The sequence below is a fragment of the Megalops cyprinoides genome, chromosome 16 (genome assembly GCF_013368585.1).
Source record: "Megalops cyprinoides isolate fMegCyp1 chromosome 16, fMegCyp1.pri, whole genome shotgun sequence".
Classification (NCBI taxonomy): domain Eukaryota; kingdom Metazoa; phylum Chordata; class Actinopteri; order Elopiformes; family Megalopidae; genus Megalops; species Megalops cyprinoides.
This window is the reverse complement of record NC_050598.1, coordinates 631,995-656,691: the sequence shown is the minus strand read 5'-3', so window position 1 is coordinate 656,691 and position 24,697 is coordinate 631,995. Positions and strand designations below refer to the sequence as shown.

At 41.3% G+C, this 24,697-nt stretch overlaps 3 protein-coding genes across 3 annotated transcripts; 1 reads left to right on the top strand and 2 right to left on the bottom strand.

Moving 5' to 3' along the window:
- Positions 1-1,277: 1,277 nt before the first annotated feature.
- On the bottom strand, positions 1,278-3,496 carry eif1ad (eukaryotic translation initiation factor 1A domain containing). The gene is made up of 5 exons (XM_036548938.1): positions 3,308-3,496; positions 2,803-2,968; positions 2,594-2,702; positions 2,106-2,214; positions 1,278-1,592 (listed from the first exon to the last, which is right to left on the bottom strand). The coding sequence occupies exons 2-5, from the start codon at positions 2,887-2,889 to the stop codon at positions 1,301-1,303; spliced, it is 597 nt and encodes a 198-aa protein (XP_036404831.1). The 5' UTR covers positions 2,890-2,968; positions 3,308-3,496; the 3' UTR covers positions 1,278-1,300.
- A 762-nt stretch (positions 3,497-4,258) lies between these two features.
- On the top strand, positions 4,259-8,324 carry LOC118790818 (barrier-to-autointegration factor). Its single transcript, XM_036547891.1, has 3 exons — positions 4,259-4,340; positions 6,234-6,369; positions 6,593-8,324. The coding sequence occupies exons 2-3, from the start codon at positions 6,244-6,246 to the stop codon at positions 6,737-6,739; spliced, it is 273 nt and encodes a 90-aa protein (XP_036403784.1). The 5' UTR covers positions 4,259-4,340; positions 6,234-6,243; the 3' UTR covers positions 6,740-8,324.
- ctsf (cathepsin F) lies at positions 7,829-19,708 on the bottom strand. Its single transcript, XM_036547890.1, has 14 exons — positions 19,388-19,708; positions 18,612-18,731; positions 17,445-17,526; positions 17,152-17,213; positions 16,993-17,065; positions 16,534-16,647; positions 15,807-15,955; positions 15,180-15,276; positions 14,565-14,645; positions 14,326-14,445; positions 12,764-12,828; positions 12,508-12,598; positions 12,098-12,156; positions 7,829-8,629 (listed from the first exon to the last, which is right to left on the bottom strand). The coding sequence occupies exons 1-14, from the start codon at positions 19,637-19,639 to the stop codon at positions 8,555-8,557; spliced, it is 1,440 nt and encodes a 479-aa protein (XP_036403783.1). The 5' UTR covers positions 19,640-19,708; the 3' UTR covers positions 7,829-8,554.
- Positions 19,709-24,697: the final 4,989 nt, after the last annotated feature.

The window sequence follows — 24,697 nt, the reverse complement described above, 5'->3', positions numbered from 1 at the left end:
AGCCAGAAACAAGTGCTAATCATGAAAAACAAGTGACTACTTCATGAATCAAAACTCTGCAAGTAGAGAGGGTGTGAAGGAGGAGCACCCAAAATGGCTGCAGTGTTTGTCAATGTGCTGTTAGCCATGTGTTCTTTTGGTAATTTTTAAGGATCTTTATTTTCCAATGTAGAATATTTGCAATACCATCATCTTAATTCCATACAAGATATTGGTTAACCAAAAATAGATAATTGTCTTTGTGCGTGAACCAGCCATTGGTTAATGAACTACAACTGCCTACTTAAAGGCATATTAAATACAGGTGTGTGGTTGGTGAGCAGGAGGCTTATTTTTTCAGCTGACTGTGTGCTCAGGCTGGTTCCTTTTGTTTGTTGGTTTTTAAAATAAATTATTGGATTTTTGAAAGCTTGCTCTTTTTGTTCATTTTTGTGATGTATGTCAGTGGGCTTCTCAAGATGGTCTTTTATGAATCTTTTATGTGTACTGGATAGAAAGAAGCAGGAGTTACTGAAGTGCCCTGAAGCAACAGCTCATATGAATTGTGCAGATAAGTGCCCTGGCCTACAGAAGGAGGCAACACAGTCCATGATCTCACTTCTGCAAAAGCAGGATTAAATCATCTGAGTGCAAAGGAGCCTGTAAACATCTTTTTGGCAAAAGAACATTCTAATTCACAAAAGCTCTGCTCTAAGAAAGTGACTGAAATCTAAAGCCTCTTTCGATCTGAAGCTGGCTTGAAATGTTTGCCAGTCAGGACACCATTCATGAGGGATGAGCATCTGACTACACTGGAAAATTAACCATGCTGATTTTAAATGCTAAAGTAATTTGCGACATGTTTCCATTTGTAACTTCACTTGAGGGAAAGTAAAAATTTAAATGTGTTTTGGGGTTTCTTAACTTTAAGGGTTCTTCACAGTACAGTAGGTATAACACTGCAGTATGTGGAAGACAGACGCATCTCTATTCTTCCTGATGGTTCTGAGGTAAAGTGCAAGCACACGTTTAGATACAGAACTGAAGACACTGACACCAATACTTTCTGACATTTATCAAACCATCTGCATTGTCTGCTACAGACAAGAACATCTGAAAAGTAAAACCTTTTATATCAACGTCATATATACAGTAATTAATGTACATATACATCTCCTCACAGCAAGTTGATGTAAACTTCAAATAAGAATGATAAGAATGTTTATTAGGAGAGTTTGTTTTTTAGTTTATACCACATTTTTATTGCTTGTTTGACCAGATGGAATATCTTCGGGGGGGGGGTCATTCCTGGGGGCAGGGCTTAGTCCTGCCCTCCCACAATGTCCTTCTCTCTACTGTCCTCCTCTTCTTCCCCATTCTCCCCCTCCTCCTCCTCCTCCTCATCATCATCATCATCATCATCTTCTTCCTCGGTTTCTTCCTCATTCTCACTGTAGTGGTAGTTTACACGGTTTGTGTTGACAAAAAGGTCGCCGTCGTCCTCGTCTGAATCAGACATCCCTCCATCCTCCTCTTCCTCTCCTCTTCTGTTTTCCTGTGTGTGCTGCGCTCCCCTCTCCTCCAGGGCTGAGTCCTCTGAGAACCCATCTGGCCTGAGAAATGGTGCGAGGCAGGTTAGAGAAATGTCGACAGCAGAGTGTCTCACAGTTTATTCAGCTTTAAGTACCAAAAAACATTTTTGAAAAATCAAACTGCAATTCTATTATGGATCATTTTTAGCTGTGCTGTTAAATATTTGCAACATGGACTGGTTTAGACACAGTGTTCTTATTCATTACTTACCTTGCCCAAGGGTATAACAGTAGTGCCCCATCGGGGGAATCAAACCAGCAACCTTTTAGTTACAAACCCTGTTCCTTACCACTACACCCCACTGCTGCCCACACCTACCACAACCCCTGTCACTGTGATCCCAGCCACCAAACCTTCTCTCAGCATGTCTGTGGCATTGTGACAGTATGAAAATGGCTTCAACAGCATCTTATGTCACCTGGGCTGTCACATGGTGTGCCACCAGACCTAGATAAGGGTTTCTGCTTGGCAAGTAAAGCAATGAAATCATTCCCTCCCTGAGTACAGTGATACAGAGCAGCAAGCGGTCTCACCAGATGCCTGTTGCCTGTAGCTGGCGAATGTGGTCCTTGTAGAGGATGAAGCTGATCTCCGCTTTCACTTTCTCTCCTTCTGCGATGGGGTCCACGATCACAAAATCACCTAAGACATTGAATCAGTATTGCACAGAATGACCTAACGTAATAATAATGTGCTTTACCATTCTCTATATTTGCAGCTTGAAGATCATGTTGGGTTTTCGACAATGTATATGGAATCATCACCTCTTAAGTTGACAAGAAAAGTGAAATTAATACAATGAGCAAGTACTACAAGCTGCATAGCTATTTTAAATTGCATTCATATTTTTACTCAGATTTTAGCTAGATCTGTGTTAGGCTACTTTGGCTTTCAACAGATGGCTATGGCAGTTAGGATACTACATGTGGGAAGGTACGTGGAAAAAGAAGTAATGACGTACTCTTAAGGAGGAAACAACAAACCACCAAACTGATGTGAATACTCTGACAGACGCGGTTACCTCTCTTGATCCAGATGTTCTTGCGAAATTTGGTGGGCATGCTGACCAGGAAGCGGTCACCCTGAGCTGTCACTACCTCATGGAGGTTATTCCCCGGGCTGCCTAAAACCTGGGTGGGGTGTGAGGAGCAAAAAATCGTAATAGCTTCCAATCCTTCACACATGCTAAAACATGCTAAAACACCAACGGCACTCGTACGGCAGACTCACCCTAACGATCTGCTGACTTTCGGTTGGGGTGACAAGGTTGCCCAACACCTCCTTCATAACATGCTTGCGTTTGGTGGCCTGCGACATCACTGAAGACGGTCTTTCGAGTCTTTCACGTTGGTGGCTGTAAAACTGCTATAAATTCTTCAGTATGGAAGTGCCCCAGCTATGGAAACAAAATCATCACTAATGGCTTATTTTCACTACCAGCAATACATGAAATGCTACAGACGCACGTTATAATGACATATGACATCATGTAGCCAGCACATAGCGCTAATAATGCAGAACCGTAAAACTAGTGCTAACTACTTACAGGGTCATTTGCGTTATGATGACATTAGTATGCAGTGTAGTTACTTGTAACGGATTTGACGACAAATTATATATATGTATGTGTGTGTGTGTGTACATATGGGGTAATGTGTACTTTCTACACAGCTAACGCGGGATATCTACCCGGCATTAAAACACACTAGCTAAAGACCTTGTTCGAGCGCGCTACCTTGAAAGTTGCACAAACACTTGAAGGTAATACACAGTTAGCTTTCTTCGCTTAAATCCCCAACTCCTGAAAGATTCTCGATTGAAAATGATTCTCGAACAAAAATAACCTTATCTCTGTAAATACAAAATGTACAGAAGTAACGACGGTAACGCTAACGCGTGTCAACAATGCCTTCCACGTCCTGTGCAACGCATACATCCTTCCCTCCGCTCTGACCAGAATTTGCGACATCAAGTGAACAACTGACAGCAGTTCACATAAAGCATGTATAAAAATGTCACCTCTTATTAGTGATGGGAATTCCGGCTCTTTTTAGTGACCCGGATCATTTGGCTCAGCTCAGCAATAAGAGCCGGCTTTTTCGGCTCCCAAACGGCTCTTCATTTAGTACCACTTCTGGCTTTTATAATTCAGCCAAATTTAGCAATGACCTATGATCATGATTGGTATGTGTGCACATATATCACTTAAATTATTCAGTGTAATTATACTAAACCTAATAATTTCCAGAAAACCATTATTTTACATTAAGTTTGGTGTAAAAACATCAAACACTATTACACATGTGTATTGAACGTTTTATTCATCTGATCCTCGCGCATAAATGTATGTTACAATTCTACAATTCAGTCTGTGCATGGAGTGCCTGTAGCCGAGTCGTGTGGCGAAAAGATCATCCTGTTATTCTGTCCTGTATTAATTAACAACAACAACAAAAAAAGAAATCGGCTCTCAGACGGGAGCCGGTTCCTATCGTTCACGTAAAGGAGCCGGCTTATAGAGCCGACTCGTTCGCGGCCGACACATCACTAGTTCATATTCACACTTTAATATATGAGCTCTATAATACTGAAAAGGAAAGGTCAGTGATAATACGCGGTTTCCCTTGGGGAAATTTAGCCGCGCGGAACGGAAGGGGAAACGGCCTAGCGGCGGGATCCGGAAGTAGTTTTGGAATTTAGAGCGAAACAGCAGACAAGAGGGAGACGCTGTGTTTTAACGGACGTTAGTTCACACTTTAATAGAACAGGTAAACGAACGATTGAAGTAGTACCGTTATTGGTTTTGTTTCGTATATTATGCGTTTTACAAACTGTACAGATTAAAGCTTAACTGTTTTTTCTGGATGACACAATTTTGTTTAATGAGGATGGGTAACGTAAGCTAAGGTGGTGTGAACTGGATGAATGTTTCGCTATTAACACATCGATATAGCTATCTTTGAATGAACTAGTCATAGTGTGATGTTATTTTAAAGTTTAATTTCTACAGCGACACGTCAGTAACCACAAAAATCCAGCTAGCAAACGCTATCCTAGTTAGCTAATATGTACAGCAATCTTACTAGGTAGGTCGATTAACTTTCCAACAGCGTCCGTGTAACTTCAGTGTTGGCTAGTTAGTTTTACCTAGCAACCGCGTGATCAGCCAACATTAACTAATAAATTACCGTTAGCGTTGTTGCTGGAGTCATCCTTAGGTTGCCACAGGTATGTTCTCGCTAATTGTTTGGGAAGTTAAAACAGCGATCTGTGTACATTTTGTATAGGTAGCGAGTGATGTAGCCCCGCGCAAAAAGCGTTCCCTAACATGTTTGTCTTGTGTGTTTGGCTGTGTGGATGAAGATCTATACGGCGACGACTTGACAGTAGCGCTATCAGCGTTATCGTTAGCTAACTCTAGTTATCAATGCTCTGCCGAAATTGAGATGGTGATGGAAAGCTTCGGTTGATAACGTTTGATAACTTTACACAGTGTTGCTAATTACTCCGTCCCTTCGCTCCTCGTTCGACCTGGCGGAATCATTTTTCAGAAATAATGAACGAGAGTAGATGTGAGAGCAGTTGCTTTCTGGACGTAAACATAAGCTGTTATCTCTGCACAATCTGTCCTGGATCCCGGCTACGTATTAGCTGTCGTGAGACTCCACTAGCAGGCGATTCCGGGAAGAGGAGAGACTGATTTGAAATGCAAACCATGCACATGACGCGAGTGGAAACGATTTAATAATCATATTTGTACAGCTATACATCCAGTCATTTTCGCCAGTATATTACTGCGGTGCACTTGGGAGAGCATGTTTTTGTTGTAAAGTATATAGGATGGGGTAAAGTATGTGCCCGTCGAACGTATGTACACAGGATTTTGCTGCGCGAATATGTCCACCTTGTTTTGACTCATGAACAATGTGTTATATTGCCTAAATATATTGATTCGTAACTCTGTTTTTCAAAGGCCTTTAGGACGACTAGAGCTGCTGAACTTGTTTTATGCAGGAAAGGAGTATTTGTCTGAACTCTCCCTGAGTTAGGCGCTCATTCTTGTCTAGTTACATCAGCTGAAATTACATTTCCATTTATTCATTTGGCAGACGCTTTTATCCAAAGCGACTTACAAGTGAGTACAACACAAGCGAAAAACCATACGGAGTCAACAGTATTAAAAGCACTGCATGACCAGGTTTCAACGGCTGGTCAGGCAAGGTACAAACTAGCAGGTAAAGCTAACGAGTGCGAAAGAATTCAAATGAACGATTTAAGACAACGTTATAGGTGGAGCAACAACTGAAGTAGACGTGAATGTGTTCCTTTCTATTTTATATTGAGAATCAATGATAGAGACTCAGCACCCTGAATCAAGCAGGTGAAGTTTAAAGTCTATACTGTGTTGTTACACAAACAGACTGGCTTTCAGGAGACATTAGGAATATTTTTCTAACCATTTACCTTGTATCAGACCTAACCTGTTTTCTTCAGAGAATTAATTGCAGAAACCATTTAGGTATTTATTCATACATACCTTTCATTCAAGGTTCCAAGGGTGCACAGGCCAGAAACGGGGCCTAGAATTAATTGTTCTGGCAAGAAGGTCATACAATTGACCGCCTTCATCACTTGTTCTGTGATTGTTTTAAATCCAACAGTGGGGTAGCCATGTCTTCAACATCTCAGAAGCACAAGGAGTTTGTGGCAGAGCCCATGGGGGAGAAGCCGGTGATGGCGCTGGCCGGAATCGGGGAGGTGCTGGGGAAGAGGCTTGAGGAAAAGGGCTTCGACAAGGTGCGTGTGTTCATGCCAGCATCTCACATATAACATGCACTTCTGTATGAGAGGTCTAGGAGCCACAGGACAATCAGTACACACTTCGCAAAATATCCTTTTGGGGTGGCAGTGTAGCATAGTTTTTAAGGAGCAGGACTCATAACCGAAAGGTTGCTGATTCGATGCCTGCATTTTTCCACTCTCAATTCCATCCCTTACAGTCCCCCTCCTCTCCCCTCAGGCGTATGTAGTCTTGGGCCAGTTCCTGGTGTTGAAGAAGGATGAGGAGTTGTTTCGGGACTGGTTGAAAGACACATGCGGTGCCAACGCCAAGCAGCAGGGTGACTGCTACAGCTGCCTTCGCGAATGGTGCGACTCATTCCTGTAGTTCACCCACCCCCCACCATCAGATGGCACTGCATCTTCATTTTCACAGTCTTTCTCGCCCAAGGTCATGCACCCCTCATCTGGCATCTTCCACAATCTTTAGACTGTTTCTCTCACACACAGTACCTCTCTCACAGTGTGTGGTGGGTTTTGGTTTTTTGGGTGGGTTCACGAATGGATTTGAAGTTTTTTTTTTTTTGGTCTATATGTGTACAACTTTATTTGACAGAAAAACTTCTCAGTGGGGCACATAATATTCTTATGTTCTTATGGAAGTAAACCTCTGTTCCCACTCCTTGCTTAGTACGGTCCTTTCCCTTTCTGACCGTTATTCAAATGGATAGCGCTTTTTAAATGTTTTATACCCAAACAGCTTTCAACCATGAAAAGTTCTCTTGGATACACTTGTTCTGATGTTACTCTACAGCTTCCCAGGTTACCATATTTTGTGATTCATTTGTTCATTTTGTAATTACCATTTGTAATTGACACCTGCTAATTAAGCCTGACATACATACTGCACTGTATTGTGATATTTTCTGTACGTAAGTTGGAGAGTTGCAACACCAAGAACGTTCATATTCTTAAACCGTTAATTAAGCATGAAGTTGTCTTTGTGTGATAGGTTGAGTATTTCAGAAGTTGATTTGATCACAATATCAGAAAAAGGAAGGGTTTAGGGGAAATTTTGCTGCTTTCATACAAACTTAAAAATGGAGGGATACCTGATTGACACACTGGTTTTTTTTTTTTGTCTGACTGTGAGAACGAAAAATGCTGTTCCCTTATTGGTTCAGTTTTCAGTTATTTAAAATTCTTCCCAACAGTTTTTATGTTGGATCTTTTTTTAATAAAATTGAGAGTACAATACAAGGACAAATATGTCCTGTTTGTTTTAATGTGATTTTACAGCAATAGGCTTAAAAAGAAACAAATCAATGTGTGATTTGCTCAGCATACAAACAGTGTGAGGTTTAGAGTGAGTGTGTATGCAAGTGAGAAGGTCAGCTTGAAACTAGAAAATTAGTTCATTTAAGTTACAAGCCTTTCAGAAGACCAGTATTTACACAGAACAACTCAAAGCATGATGGGGAGACTAAAAGGCTTTTATTCCAGTGGATTTCACTGAAAAGCTAACAGTTGCAGTCTGCTTTCTCCATCAACAAGACTCGTATTTAGTTTTAAACCTTACTTTCATCAATCCTATAAATCTCTATTTATCTCCCCCCACAAACTTAAAAGTGACCTATTCAGTAATAGGATGTTATGGAAATGGCTTGCCATTACACGATATTGCACAGCACAACAGCACAATACATGATCTTATCTTGGAAAAGGATTGAGTGATATAAAGGCATTAACTGTACTATGCCTAGAGTAAAAGGACATTAAAATGGCTGTACTCTACTGTGTTAAAAGGTGAAAATCATTGTAAGACTAAATGAATTTTAGGATTAAATACCCCCTTTCCCTCCGAATATACTAATTCTAAAAAGGTGACATTGCAACTAGCCAATGCATTATTAAACCATTTAAAATCCAATCCCTTTTTAGCCAGTCTTCGAAAATAAATCTATTTCATGTGCTCTTTTTCCCGTTGAATAATCATTGGTTGTTTTTTAACAGCCCCCTTCCACATCAGTTTCCTGATTCTATTGGAAGGAGACAGGTACTTGCAGCTTGGTGGTTGGTGGTCTTGAATTGCACAGGGAGACATTTTACTGGCCAGCTGCTCTGTTGGTGCATCTGAGCCCGATCGCTCCCTCCGGTGGTGCTGGCAAGCAGAACTGCACCCCCTCCCACATAACGCGGCTGCTCAGCTCACCACAGCAGAGGAGCACATCCTGTTAATCCCGCACAACCTGGAGCTTCTGTATAGGTAGTAGTACCCCTGCAACACACATACACACACAACAGATGCAATGGATTCTTTGTTTCATTTAGGATTATACAACATTATACAACAGCTGCTACAGGGCCCCTATCAGAGAGCATGTCCAGTCAAAAATCTTTATCAGTGGAACAACTATAGAGATTGTATTTCATGTTCATTTGTATGTATGGATGTGTGTAAGGTTTATTGTCAGTAATGCATACTGTCCTTTTAAGCAGTAGCTGATTTTACAGAACATGAAGTCAGAGGTGGCTCTGCTTGCCGTTGTCCAGCAACCACCTGCACGAGAGTGCATAGCAGGGTAACCAGCAAATGCCTTAGAATTCAGGACAACAGGTACAAACACTGATACTGACACAACACCACAGTATCACAGAATACAACAACTACATAAAGCTGGTGAATTTTTTTTGAAAACCTCTGCATTTAAAGGCTTTCGCTATCAGCTCTGGTCTGTCCACGCCCAGTGCCGAACTACTTTGACTAAGGGGGCAGTGAGATGTTGGATGGGCAGTTTCATTACAGTTATTGTTATTTGTCGTTATTCATGGAAGCAGTCTGCCATACTACAGAATCTACTAACAGTGTTATTCCTCATTCCTCACATATACACAAGTATTGTGTATAATGTAACAAATTCTTCTTGTTTTCAGCCCACCTCCACCCCTGCCCCTTTGGAATAAAACCCCCTTTATTATAATGTTATAATATAACATAATGTGTTATTTCACATTACCTATGATCTAATTATAAATAGAAATTTAAGCATTATCTCTTAAAGAATGAGAGAATATTTGAAAAATTAGGCCTACATATAGCATTATTCCACAAGTTAGGTTTGTAAAATCAAATCCCAGCCACCACCACTAACTCATCTCTTCAGCCTCAGTAGGGCTCCCTCACCAGCTAATCTCAATGTCACTGCACAGACGTAACAGGCTGTGACAACTGTTGAGAGTGACAGACCTTCCCTGCCCTCTGTGTTTTGTGTCACCTGACAATCCAATCAAATGAAGAAAACATTCTTATGGACACAGCATTTCTATAATTGGTGGAGCTGGAGAGGGCATTCTTAGCTTCCTAGGATACGGAGTGCTACCACTCTCTACATTAGAAGTTCGTTTCCCTGCATGCATCACTCAAGGTGTAGGTTAGCATTTGTACTTACTTTTTACTAATTCTATTATTTTGGTTATGTTTGTTGTTACATATAAATGCTTTTTAAACACTACTAGTTTTAACGCAGGTGTTTTGAGTAAACTACTTTCTGACACTTAAGTTTGTTCTGCTCAAAGGATTTTTTAAATTTACATCAGTCTGACTTCTAAATTTGTGTTCTTTCAAGTAGTATTCATTCACCACTGTTTTGTCTTCATTTAAATATAAAACAGCCTGGCAGTGTGCAGAAATATTGTCAAGATCATGTTTCCGTCCCTCCATGGCCAGATCTAGAGGTGTGCAGGGGTGGGCATTGCCCACCCAAATTTTCTGGCCAGAAGCATGTGTAGGCTATATCTGTCAGAGTTGTTACGCTCATTTGGAATCCTGTAGACGAATCACTTTTTTCTGCCCCCCGGTCAATATCCTTGGCTAGCTCAGCGATTTCATACTGTTCCGATTTCTGATTGGTTGGATGGACACTACAAAACTTGGAGACAGAAAAATTAACTACAGCGCATGGCTCTTGATTGAAGACTAGATCATAGCAACATTTTTCTCATATGTAATTTAAAATTGACATATTAAAAAATCATTGTACATTTATTTTTTGATAGTTTTACTATTATTGGTTTTGTGTTGTGCAGTATAAGGGGCGTTTCTGGTGGGGTTTAGGACATTGGCGACAATTTAGGACACCTAAATTTCATCACAGCACCCCTAAATAACAACAATGATAATAATAATAAAAACTTATTATAATTTTCTGAAATCATTTTTAGCCCTCTAACGTTGGGGTTAACAACGGGACACACAGTTGCAGGTTCAAATGGCTTTATTTAAACAGGTTTATACCACGGCTTGGTTAAATACTTGTTGCTCTTTGGGTGGAGGGGTGTGCATTATTCCCTTCCCCATTATTTCACTTCAGTGTGGTTAACAGCCCCTTGGCCCTCGCCATGGGGCCGCATGACACCACCCTGTCGTGGTTTATTTCCATAGAACCGCACCACCAGTCGTGCTTTATTCCTTACTTAGAAAGTGTCTGGTTATAATTCCAAGGTGTGAATAGTGTCAAAGAACATTAGCTGACGTAGTTCACTAGAGATTATTGCCTAATGTTTGCTTTCACAGTTGCCAGCTAAGGAGCGAACTGATGCACTTTATTATTTTAGTTAAAGTAGTCACATGTTTCTTATTCTGATAGAATTGGGCTTTATGGTATATTTACAGTACATTTGAACCATTATTATTATACACTACAATAGACCACCCAACTAATTAGGTTGCTTCTGAGTAGCTTTATAAATCTGATTTAAATAATTTCTTACCTGGCTAAATTACGTGGAGGAATTCTGTATCCTGCATAGTTACAGTCGAACAGCCAAGCAGCGATTTATGGTTCCTATTAAACAACTTTCTGCTAATGCAGCGGCAGCTGCTCCAGAAGGCACTGGGTCCGGCGCCTTCGCATGAAGTGCCGAGTTCAAGTAGTGCATTTTCCGTGCCCATTCCACATTGACACATGATGTTCATAGTTTATGTATATATATATATATAGTTAGTTCACTTCAGGTAGCCTGGTATTTACAGTTTTTCTCAATTGCTTTGGCTAATGATATTTAATATTTTCAAAACAAGTGCAAAACTCACTTTTTGAAGGTTAAGCCAAAGTAATTGAGAAAAACTGTAATAACACATCAACATTCCAACATTTTTTCTATCTAAATGATTGGCTGTAGCAGATGACCTATCATCAACAAACATTGGCAGACAAGCCATGTTCAAACACCCTCAGTAGGATGCAACATGAAGCGGGATTTGAACCAGAAACCATTCAATTCCCTATCTGAGATACTGCCACCCCTTATATCTTACATTTCTGTCAAGTTATAGGCTGTTGGTAGCCTAAAGGCTGTACTATGCATTTTTTGATATGCTGTAAATAGAAAATTATGCATTGGGGAATAAAAATTGCCCACCCCAAAACTATGATTGCCCCCCCAATTGGGGAAATCTAGAACCTAGCGCTCAATCGCAGAGAAATAGAGAAAACATCCCAGCATGCACTCAGCATACCCTTATATCAGAGGGGTGGGGCAGTGCTCAACCCAGCTCCCCATGTGACACTGATTCATCATGTCAGAAATAGAGTGGGGTGTGTCCTCCTATTGCACCCACTAGCCTTGTGCCAATGACACCACACTGAATGGTGAGAAGAGGCCAGTGGAATCCTTCAGAGTTTGTGGCATGTATGGCTACATGAAGGTGAAGCTGAGTAGTCAGCTGGGATGGTCTGTCACTCACCTCCTCCCCGTAGTCTTCACCCCAGCTGTTCTTAATGGCCCAGAATGGGATCCCGTCACCTGTGCAGGAGGGAAAGGGACACCCTGAGGGACACCACTGGCCACACCAGACGACAGGGTAGCAGTGGAGCAGGACTCGTACCCGAAAGGTTGCCAGTTCAATTCCCCACAGGGGCACTGCTACTGTACAATTGGTCAATGTACTTAACCCTCAATTTCCCTTAGTTAATATCCAGCTGTATAAAATGGGTAACATTGTAAAAATCTGTAATTGATGTAAGTTGCTCTGGATAAGAGTTTGTGCTAAATACCAATAATGTAATGTAATGTTCCTTCATGTTTTAATACATTTGTGTGTGTGTATGCGCACGCATGTGTGTGTATGTGCATGTATGTGTGTATAATACTCACGGTGTCCATATCCCACGAGCAGCACTGCATGGTCAATCATCCAGGGGTTACAGAAGATCTTCAAAGGATGGGACACCCCTCTTCTGTAGAACTGAAAATAGAGGATAAATGCAAACTTTTATCCTCCTTAGGGAATTTCCTTTTTGGATCAATAAAGTATTATCTAAATGGCTGCATTAGTTTTACATTAAAGCCCTATTGTGCACGCTGATAGCATCATCTCCACATGCAGCTCAGTGCATGACATCATACTCACCTGCATGGCAAAGGCATTGAGAGCAACAGACACAGGCCCATTCTCTGCCAGCCAGGCAGCAATCTCTGCGAGTACAAAATAAAAGGAAATCATCAGCCGATCCTTAAAGCTCAGAGAATACCAAGCTACTGTACTATCATACCTGCATGTGTTCCACCTCTCCACTAGTGATGGCATAATTACACTTCATGGGAGAACCAATGGGAGGAGGTACAGTGTGCTGCCAATCAAAAGATCATGTGTGCGTAAAAACAGCCAATTTTGTTCTTACCCTTGTTTGTATGATGACGAATACCAACTGTTCTTAAATTATACACTCATGCATGCTACCTGTAATTAAACACCCCGAAAAACCCATGTAGATGCATTCTGATTTCCGAGGCACAGGTTTAGCCGATGCTACCGAAAGGGAATAAAGAGATGTAAACAATTCTGATAGAGATGAACGCAAGAATAAAGATACATATTTTGCAGTGTGAGAAGTGTCCGGAACACTTTTAAATCATTAGTCAAAATAAACATGACTTTGAAAGGACTCCATTATCTAAATAAATTTTGTCCTTATGTGTAATAATGAAATTTGCATTCAAAACATAGAAAGTATGTGGGAGTATACTTTACAGATGTGGATAAAAAGGTGCACAGCTACATGTAATTCATACCCTGACTTAGAGATGATCACCCATTCTGTGTGAATCGTAACCCTGTCCTCCAAGGCGATTTGGACATATTGTCATCTCGAGGGGAGAAAATGCCTTTCATGGGCATATTGTGGCGGACACAGTGGATCAACTTAATCTCCCACATTATATTTTCTGTGTGCAAAATTGTGCTGCCTGCTGTGTCCTAACACATCCACCAACTATAGTGTCTGCGGGTTGACCAGTCATCAGAGAGGTTTTTAGAACGCAACTCATAACAACAATAGCATTGATGAAGGTTGCGTGACTGAAATGTTTGTTAATTTGCACTTCACTCTCTATACTTAGGTACTTCACCTGTATTTACCTTATAATGGTGTGCAGGTTTACTTTCGTATGTTAGTTCATTTTCCTCAACCACCGCAACTATAGTAAGCACTGAGTTTATTATTTTCTTATAAGCACAGACTCAAATACTTTTCAGCATGTAACCTCTGTCACCTACAGTATAGACAGAGTTGCAATGATAAGTAGGTTTATTATATTTAAGTCTACTGAGTAGATTAGTCATTAGTTTTTGTTCATTCCAAATTGAATTATGTTTTTATGTATTTCAACTGGAAAGCATAATATTGTTTACATATATAGTTGTCACTTGTATAATTTTATCTAAATGGCAAAAGAAGTTCTCTTTCTAAAATTGTGTACTTGTGTGTGGTACGAGTGGTCTGGAGCAGACATGAGATTTGTTCATATGTAGGGGCAAATTCCAGGTAAGAGGAAATTGATGAATTCCAAAACATTTGTCATTTTGATCGTATGCACAAAAATATGTGTATGAATGAACAGTGAATATGGCTCAGTGAGTGTTCGACAGTGCGTGATAGCTCTAGGGAGAGCTCCCTCTCCCATGGTGCTCACCGTTCTCATCCTTGGACAGCTCCACGGAGCTGTTGATGTAGGCTGCCACCTTCCTAGTGGAGAAGTCGCAGTTCTGCTTGTGCCCTGTGTAGCTGTAATCAGTCTCAGTCTCGAGCCCACCTATGGGAGAGCAAGAAACGGGCCAATCACAGGGGGTTGTGTGCTGCAGAGAAAGAGAGCATGCTACAATGGTGGCTAAGCATGGACTGCCCTCTTTCCCCTCCTCCCTCTCCCCTCACCAAGGTTCTTGATGGCTTCGTAGGCATTGGATGGCAAGCCCCCTCCACACGCTTGGTCCAGCCGATCGCAGTCCACCAGCTCTGATAGAAAGAAACACACAATTTAATGGGTCCTCTGCTCAGAGACAGAGAGAGATAGAACTGACCTAACTGAAACCTTGCATGTGAAATTCTGTAAAATAATCTGTGTACTACGGCTACAGAGAAAAACCTTAAACAATGCATGCAGGGCAGGGTAGGCAAATACCCCTTCCTAATTAACACCCAAAAAACAGAAATCAAATTCTGGAACCACCTAAAAGCAAGCCACCCCAACTCCTATTGTTACAAAGCCCTGCAGTGCCAAGAGGTGAACATCCAGTCCCCTTAGACAGCTGGTGCTGAGGCTCACTGAACTAACATCTACTAACTTCATTCAGCCTCAGAACAGCAATACTCCACACAACCAAATTACAACAAAACAAAAAGAAAAATATTTACACCAATAAAGAAGATTTAAATTTGATTAAGACACAAAGTGGGAGAGAGATAGAAAAATATATAAAAATATAGAGACAGAAAGAGAAAGGAGAAACAAGGGAAAACAAAGAGGGATGAGTAGATTGCAAAACCCACCCTGCTCAGAGAGAGACAGCAGCTTGCCCCTCTTCAGAAACCACTGGCCCTCAATGTTCCCCGTGACTGAGAACGCCCAGCATGACCCACACATGCCCTACAATGGAGTGACAGAACACTGAAGCAATGCTCAAGCAATGTCGACACAGCAGTAAGAATGCAACGCAAATGAATATGATGCAAGATATTGACAATGTGCTGAGTTAAATGACACACTCTCAAATCAACCACTACTATTCTTACAGCTATGTACCCTTGAGAAGAAAGAGTTATTTGCCTTGTAAACAAAAGGATGACCATGTGTGACCAATAGCAAGCTTTGCCGCACCCACGAACTGAATGTATTCCTTTTGAGACTTTGTTATTGATCTCTGCTGGCACCTGCTGGTCATGTTGCACAGTTCAGGTGCAACATGTGGGCAAAGCAATGAGTGACACAGTGGTGGGAGAGGTGCACATGCTTACACCTGTAACGTGAGTGTGTCTGTAATGTAGGCAGCTGAAATGAAATAACATCAACCTGCACTCAGGTAGGTCTTGCCTTTTAGTGTGGCCACTGTCACAAGTAGTGGGGATGCCTACGGCGGGGGCATGCAAGTTTACATTCGGTTGGCAGTGATATTTCACCTGGTTCTTGACTGGACCGACTGCTCCATGCTCTCTCCAATCCCACCTGGGAGGGGCAGGGCTGTGGGCAGTGGCCGCTGGCTTCAGGGGGCGATGGAGATTCCTCTGGCTTAGTAGGGGGTTCAGATAAATTGTGCGGAACTCCTCCTCTGCACAGAGGGAGAAAATGAGCACAAGCAAATGACATAATGGCATGCAAACAAGCTTGGAGGACTTTAACCTTTGATTTGGGTATATGCCTTACTCTTTCACCTGTCAGCTGTACATGAATGAATCGAATTAGTTGAAACCACTAATGTTAGTTATTCACAAAGTACTAAAAGTATCAACAGTGTTAACTGGAAAGGAAAGGCTGGCAGTAATATCAGTCAAAACTCCCCAAACATGAACATAAAATATGAATTATGTCATATTAAACATGACAGTATAAAAGATGCAGAAAGTCTTCAGTGTTTGCTGGAATATATTACATCACATTTTACATAGAAGATACTCTCATTCAGAGCAACTTGCATTACTCACAATTCTTAGTTGTCTTTCTACACAGCTAGGTGTTTACTGAGGAAATTTGGTGCACACCAGATGTGGCCCACCTTGGAATCAAACTGGCAACCTTCGGGAAATGAGCCCTGCTCCTTACCCACTATGACACATGCCTTGAGAACAGCGTATGAGGTCACAGGGCCCTCAGCTCCCAGCCCCCCTGCCTACACAGACTAGCGCGCACCTGTGAGGTCACTGAACTTGGTGACGCCGTACTCGGCCGACCCCTTGTCAAGAGCCTGCAGGGTCTGTGCAGTCCTCAGGTTCTGCTGGAAGATACGCAGACGCTTGTCTGCCTCTGCCAGTGAGAGAGAGGGAGTGAGAGAGAGCTTCAGGCTGAATGCGTGGTGCTGGTGCATAGATGAAATTGCCACACGCTCAGCAAACTAACAAGAATTTGATTGCCAGTGTTACACCCAAATTATAGCCTGTGTATGTCAATGTGTGGTGACATTTCCACATGGCAATCTGTGTAAATGCATGGCTAGATGTACCAGTCAGCATGTATGTATGTGTGGGTGTGATCTCTGTATTAGTCTAAGCTCTGACTGTGAGGTCAAGTCTACTCAAGTCTACTATATACATGTGCGTCTGCATCTGTTTGAGTGTTTGTGCGCATGCGTAATTATTATGTATTTCCTACCCTCCTGGTTGCTGTAAGTGCGGTTGTACTTGAACATAAACTCCTTAAACTCAGAGAGTAGCTCCATGGACTCCTGCATCAGACAAGGGGGGGACAAAACATACTCATTAGAGTGATGATGATGTGATGTCACATACATACACACCTGTGCTGTATTACCTTGTCAATTTTAGTGAGCACAAGAGGCTGTTCCTCAACTTTGTTTGTCTCCTTGGGAGCCACTGAGGAGAGAGACAAACAGTGATTATAGGACTCATGACTGTAAATACCACTTTAAAGGGAAACATACTCAAAAGAATTTATTGCTATGCAGAGACAGTCCTACACGTAGGTCCCAACATATTTGGAATCCCTACAGTTGAATCAGTGACCTCTAACCTACAGCTCCACTCCCCTCAGAATCTGTTTGGTCAGGAACTGTCTGACTTGGGTACAGGATGGCCCACACTGACCTGCTGGCTGGCACTTCTGTTTGAGGACAGTGAACTTGCTCTGCCATGGGATGTCCCAGATCTCAAACACACACACCTCCATCTGTGGGGGGTTGGGGGGGGAAAAAGGTTGCTAGTTCGATTCCCTGCTGGGGCACTGCTGTTGTACCCTTGAGCAAGGTACTTAACCCAGAATTGCCTCAGTAAATATCCAGTTATATGGATCATTCATAACATGTAAAAACTGTAACCTATGTAAGCCGCTCTAGATGAGAGTGTCTGCTAAACGACAACAATGTAATATAATGATAATTATCCTAGGGTTGGACCTATAGCACATTATACCAATTTAACACTAAGAATTACTTACGAAAGTGAGAATAAAAGTATTTACATGAAACCAAACACTGATTCATTACCTTGCGTCAAGCTAATCAAACGTTAATAGTAACAAACAATGATCCAACAGAGCAGCGATCCACTGTATAAGAACTGATCCAAGTTGGATTTATCAGTTTCTGGGATTCTGATCGGCATAGGACATCTTCGGTCTTTTTTTTTTTCTAAAAAGGTCTTTTTAGTTGACATCAGAGAATGATGAGCGATGTCCTGACAGGTCTATTATGTATACAATGTAAATACAACAGGAGCCACTTCATTGTGCCATGTAAAAATGTAGATTATCCAGCTATCCTTGTTCACTGCCTGGTTCCTTGGCAGGGGGTTATGCTTAAAAACTGGTATACACCCACATACAAATACAACACAAAGCCTGCATATGGCTTTGCGGTTTTTGTGTGCTGAGCACAAGTCATGTGTCAATGAGATTATCTGTCACAAGGTCCCGGTCATGTGACTAGGAGATGAACGCTTGCAAGTGTCGTAATCTCGGCCTGATCAGATAAACAGACACCGAGCGTCCTCGTATCCTAGAGCAACGCTGAGAAATCATCACCGTTTCACCAGATTCCAGATGTGCACTGGAGAGGATAACAAAGCCAGACTGTAATCAGTGTTAATTGTCACTGTCTCAAAACAGTAACAGACAGAAAGAATACAAGGAGAGAGAGACAGATACGCTTGCCCCAACCCACAAATTATTCATATAATCACTAAATATGCGTGTGGTTGTGTTATACTCTGTGTTCCATTTTATACTGTTTTCCACACAGTAACGGCGTCGATTACCTTCAGCTTGTTGGGGTCCGTATGGAACTCGCAGACCGCAGGGTCGGCCAAAACAGCAGACTTCTTACACAAAGTGTTCCCTAGTTCGGCCACAATGCTGTACCTGATCCCCTTCACCACCTTCAGAACACACAAACACCTGTCTAAGAGCCCAAAGCAGCACCGGCACCACTGATGCCAAAATATGTTTCGAGCGTGTCAATCCTTTCTACATAAAACATACATCTGATGGTAAATGTAGTAAATGTTTTCCATCGTTCAAATGCTATTAGCGTAGTTGAAATGACATCCTTCTGGACATACATGCCTTAAAATCGGTTAAAAACATGTCTACGTGCATTGAAAATTATGTGAGAAACAGATCGTCCGTGATGCATACAAATCGCGGCTACACACATTGCAATGCACTGCAGTAACAGGTACGTTTCGTGCTGCTCTGTTGTGTATGACAAAAGATTATTGCGCAACAAACTGCTTTCTAGACTAGACTAATAGATTTCCATCATTCGCCATATAAATGCGACTATCCTCGCGCGACTGTAGAACAAAACGTTGCGGCGTCACTCGTTTATTGATGCACTTTAATTCGCATAAATAGTGCTGTGTAACGCTAACTATGACAAATAAAGTGCCTTATTTATGTAGCTTCATGTAAGATTCACAAAATGTAAAAATGACACAGTGGCATCATGAAATTAGAGGTGATTTCTTGTATGCTTAAAATCAGGTAGTCGCACAATTGCCCATGACTAATTAATTATAAATCATCCACCTACCTGTTTACTGGCAGATATGATTTTGTTAACTCTGCGCAGATACAGTCCATTTGATCCCATGTTATAACGTCCTTCTGCAAACTTGACCACATTTTGCAAACCCGGGTCAGAGCCCGATAAACGAACCGGCGACCCGGGCGCCCCAAACACACGGTGGTACGAATCTTCATCCTGGCCTTGCACCAAATTTGCAATGAAAATTTGAAGAGTTATAAAAAGGAAAACGGAGTTCCACTGGCGAATATTGTCCATGTTGACAATGCCCGACTCGAACAGTACAAGATGACCGTCGTTTGTCAAGCTTTACGCTTTTCTATGGTATTGTTGACGTTCCATCTACCGAAGCTACCGTAGTACCCCTAATACACACGGCTGTAGAGGGTTGCCAGATCTGGGATTATGGTCCCCGTTGAGGAAACGATACGATGCTCTAACGAAGTGATTTTGCAGACAGGACAAGTTGATCAACTCAGAATCTCAAGACTTTGCTTTGTATTTTTTTTTTTTAGCTTTCCTTAGGTAGTCCTGAAATTGTTCCATGCATTGTTTACAACAACTTTAAACCAAGATTACATCAAACAATACAATATTTCTTGAGGGATCCAATGTAATTCCATACTAAATCTATCTGAAACCAAAGAATACCATCTTTATGCAAAAAATGAATAAGATATTGACTCTCACTGTAACTAAACAAAATATTTTATTTTAATAATAGTTCAATGTGCAAAATATAAATGATAAAAATAAGTAAACTTAAAATTAAGGGTCTTTAGCTCAACCTCACCCAAAAGACCCAACCAGCAGGACCATTATAATGTGGATCACAGCTTTTAACCCCCTAAAATACCAGTCCTTAATTATTATTGTAGAAAAAGTCAAAGGGGCAGCAATAAGATGTTACTGGTAGTAGTCATACATGTACTGTAGGAGAAATTTTCATCTCGTCCCCTCTCTCCTACTACAACTATAAAATCAATTACAGTTAATAAATCACAGTGGGCTCAAAAATTAGGCAGATGGAACACAACAATACACAGAAATGACAGAGGTCAAAAAACTACCAGGGAGAATATCTCAGAAAACATAAGGCGCTAAGCAGTCTTTTGTACAGCACTGATCAAACAAAGAGCAACAATATCTGCAACCCCCTCCTCACAGAGTCCAATTATTTTTTATCTTCTAGGAAGTTTCTGGACAGTGTCTAACTCCCATTTTCCTCCCCAACAACAGGCCTTACATTGTAACTTACAGCACACATGTAGAATTGTTTTCTTCTCTACTCCCTCTTGGTTCTACTTCGAGATATCCCACATCTGCATACCTTCCCACAGTCTCCTGTACATTTCTGACCTTTCTTTTTTAGTCTCTGCTCACATGCATGCAAAGTATAAAAGGATGTAAATACAGTATATTGTTTGTTTAAGGCTAACACTGGATTGTCTGGTTCCCTTATACACTTCCAGACCTCCACATGCATAGTAGAGATAGAGTAAATGACTGATACATCAATAACTTCAGTTAATATGTCAATAACTGTGGTTAATATAACAGTAATCATGATTAATATGATAACAACTGTGATTAGTGTATAAAAAGCATTAAAAGGGGGCACATTACCTCAACAGTACTAGTGAAATACAAATTCGATTGTATAACTGAGGTATCCTTCAGAATCCTGACTATTCATGGTGTAATGGATGCATGCACTTGCATAATGAAATTGACATATTACCATGCATAACTTTATTTGGTGTATGGAATGTTATACAATGAAAGGGACACCTGATGGATTATTTCTGCCATCTCTGACTGTAAAATGTGAAAGTGGTGAGTTGTCAATGTTCATCCAGCACTACCTTAGAGCACAGCCTGAGCATCTGTTATGGACAAAAGCTGAAAGTTTCCATGAAGTGGCTGACAACCAAAAATATTACTTTACATTACATTACATGACTTTAACAGATGCTCTTATCCAGAGCAACTTCCAGTGTAATAGAACATAAGTGTATCCATTCAATTTAACAAGCAACAGTGTCAGACCAGGCTAACAACACTCCTAGACCAGTGAGAGTGAGCATAACACTATTTGAGCCCAACCACCAAGTTAACTGACGGAAGCCAAGTAGGCTATGAAATAATTTCAATTTCAAGCGTATAGTGCTTTTTACAACACAAATTGTCACAATGCAGCTTTACATTGCCATACATTGTCATCCCAGGCCTGAGACCCCCTGAGAGCAAGCCTAAGGCAACAGTGGCAAGGAAAAACTCCCTAATTAACAGGAAGAAACCTTGAGCAGAACCTGGCTCAGAGGGGGAGATAGAATTAGATAGAAAACTTAAAGTTGTACAATGTGCTTTAAGACATTTGAGTTTGATAGACAGTAGTTATTAACAACAGAGTAATTATAAAATGTATCCTAGAATGTCCGCTTCTTGGCACACAGTTGGCTTGATAGGCAGGGCAGCGAGGTAGCAGGACTGGAAATCAGGATGTGACGCTTGGGCTACAGCTCCAGGCAGGAACCCAGAGCAGGGATAGGAAACAAATGGAAAACAGTGATTAGTGGATGTTAAGTGCAGGAATGGAAACATAAAGGCATAAAGGCAAAGGGGGGAACAGAGGGGGGGTGTGTAATAAGGAAAAATCCTGGCAGATAAGCACTATGGCAGCATAACTAGGGGACGAGAGGCAAGGGGCCAACACAATCATGAGGGTGACCCTAAGGCAGCCAACACCAAACCATAGCCAGATCAGCTGAATAAAGAATACCCAGGCCATGATGTAGTGACAGCAATGACAACTTAGTCCACCAGAGAGTCTACAATCAATATCAGCACTGTGCCGTGTCCCTCAACTAAAGGATTTGAAATAAAATTTTTAGCCTAGACTTAAAGGTGGAGAGAGAGTTTGCTCCCTGAACTTCGGTGGGTAAATTGTTCCACAAAAGAGGTGCTTGGTACGAAAAGGCTCTGTTGCCCAGAGTACTTTTACCCATTCTTGGAACAATGAGAAGTCCCGCGCTTTGGGAACATAGAGTTCATTTTAGAGAATATGTCTGAAGAAGGTCCTTAAGGTAGGGAGGGGGAAGCTCATTTAAAGCTTTAAATGCAAGGAGAAGTATTTTGAAATCAATGCAGTATTTGATAGGTAGCCAGTGGAGAGAGGCTAATACTGGGGTGATGTGCTCAAAGCACTTTGGAATACGAGCAGCTGCATTTTGAACCAGCTGAAGTGGCTTTAGGGAGGCCTATGCTCAAGAGGGCATTACAGTAGTCCAATACGGATGTAACAAAAGCATGGATTAGCTTTTCAGCATTGTGTATTGATAGAATTTTCCTGATTTTGGCAATATTCCTCAAATTAAAGAAAGCAGGCCTGGAAGTGTTTTTTATATGTGTATCAAAAGAGAGCTCAGGATCAATCGTGACACCAAGGGCTTTGATGGGTGCACTTGAGGCCAGTGAGACACCATCAAGATTTAATGTAATATTGGTGAGTTTGTTCCTGATAGACTTTGGGCCGATAACCAATATTCCTGTTTTATCCGAATTAAGAAGGAGGAAATTATGGGCCATCCATGTCTTTATGTCTTTGAGGCAGGCTTCCATGTTTGATATTTCCAAGGTGACATCAGGTTTGGCCAATATGTATAACTGGGTATCATCTGCATAGCAGGTCTTTTAGCAGGTCTTTTAAAATGAGATGGCATCCACTCCTTGAGGGAGGGTGCAGCTATCATCTCTGAAAACCTGGATCATTGTCTGAATTCCTCTAAACCTTGACATTTCAGGGCCAAGGCCAGACAGCAGACTTTCTGTCCTACACAGATATCTGCTTTTTCCCTGGAACCACCACGTAAAGTCAATCCCATAGAGACAGTGTCTGTTCCACGACTCTCGGTCCCAAACTTCTTAAAAACATCTAGTAAGGGCATTTGTGCTGATAATTTGAAAAAAATTAAATCTGCAAGTAGTATCTGTAGACAAATGGTCCTTAAGATTGGGTTAATAAATATCAGGTCATTACAACCTAAAGCTATATTAGTAAACAAATTGATTACTGATCACCAATTTGATATCTTATGCCTGACTGAAACTTGGCTTAAACCTAATGACTTTGTCACTCTTAATGAATCAACTCCTCCCAGTTACTGTAATCACCAGGTCCCTCGACCTACTGGTAGAAGTGGCGGTGTTGCTGCTGTACACAGCTCCAAACTCTGGGCCAGTTTTAAACCTGGCTATAACTTTTATTCGTTTGAACTGTTAGTACTTAGCTTTGCACAGCCTGACAAGACTGCATTTCAGCTATTTACCCTTGTAATAGTTTACAGGCCACCTGGCCCTTACAGTGTTTTCTTATCGGAATTCGCCAGCTTTTTATCTGACCTGGTTGTCAATACAGAAAAGGCTGTGATAGTAGGCAACTTTAATGTACATATGGATAATGAACATGACCTGTTCAGAACAGCATTTTTGTCCATCATCAAACCCATTGGACTCTATCAAGCTGTGAATAAACCCACACATTACCGCAACCATACTCTAGATTTGGTCCTCATGTACGGAGCAGATATTAACCAGGTAGAAATTATGCCACACAATCCCGTGTTATACGAGCACTGTCTCATCTCTTTCAATTTACCGCTAACATGCTTCACATACTCGGAGCCCAGATCTTCTTGTAGTTGCACGTTTTGTTCTCTTACAGCCAATTCCTTTATTGACGAGCTCCCTACATCATACAAACTGCACAATGAAATCTCCTCTAGTTTATGTTCAAACCCTAGCTTAACTGAAATTAACCTACTCGCAGACAGTATTGACTCTACTTTGCGTAAAACTCTGGATGCTGTTGCTCCCCTCAAAAGGAAGAAAATCACAGACAAAAAGCTAGCACCTTGGTATAATGACCATACTCGTGCTCTCAAACAAGCTACGCGAAAGAAAATGGTGCTCCACCAAATTACAATTAAATTTTTCTCCTGGCGGGGAAGGAAAGTCTCCTAACCTACAAGCATGCCATCACAGCTACCAGATCCAAATACTTCTCTACCCTTATTGAAAGAAATAAGGACAATCCTAGGTATCTGTCTAGCACTATCGCCAGATTAACTAAGAGTCCTGCATCAGTTAACCCTAACATACCAGCAATTTATAGTAACAATGACTTCATGAACTTCTTTGATAGAAAAATCATAAAGATAAGATGAACAATACAAAAGTTTTCATCAACTTCTGCCTCCTGCCTGGCCAATCCCTTCCCAGATTATGTAAGTATGTCTGTTAGGCCCGCCTCATGCT

Bases quoted from the DNA above. Each gene is read 5' to 3' on its own strand.
- ctsf (XM_036547890.1), bottom strand. From the start codon at position 19,639: ATGGACAATATTCGCCAGTGGAACTCCGTTTTCCTTTTTATAACTCTT. The intron at 17,527-18,611 runs GTAATCGACGCC...AACCCCCCACAG, and splicing joins CGGACCCCAACAAGCTGAAG to ATGGAGGTGTGTGTGTTTGA. The intron at 17,066-17,151 runs GTAATACAGCAC...TGTCTGATGCAG, and splicing joins TGCTCACTAAAATTGACAAG to GAGTCCATGGAGCTACTCTC.
- LOC118790818 (XM_036547891.1), top strand. From the start codon at position 6,244: ATGTCTTCAACATCTCAGAAGCACAAGGAGTTTGTGGCAGAGCCCATG. The intron at 6,370-6,592 runs GTGCGTGTGTTC...CTCTCCCCTCAG, and splicing joins AGGAAAAGGGCTTCGACAAG to GCGTATGTAGTCTTGGGCCA.
- eif1ad (XM_036548938.1), bottom strand. From the start codon at position 2,889: ATGTCGCAGGCCACCAAACGCAAGCATGTTATGAAGGAGGTGTTGGGC. The intron at 2,215-2,593 runs GTAACCGCGTCT...TCAATGTCTTAG, and splicing joins GAACATCTGGATCAAGAGAG to GTGATTTTGTGATCGTGGAC. The intron at 1,593-2,105 runs GTGAGACCGCTT...ACCATTTCTCAG, and splicing joins CTACAGGCAACAGGCATCTG to GCCAGATGGGTTCTCAGAGG.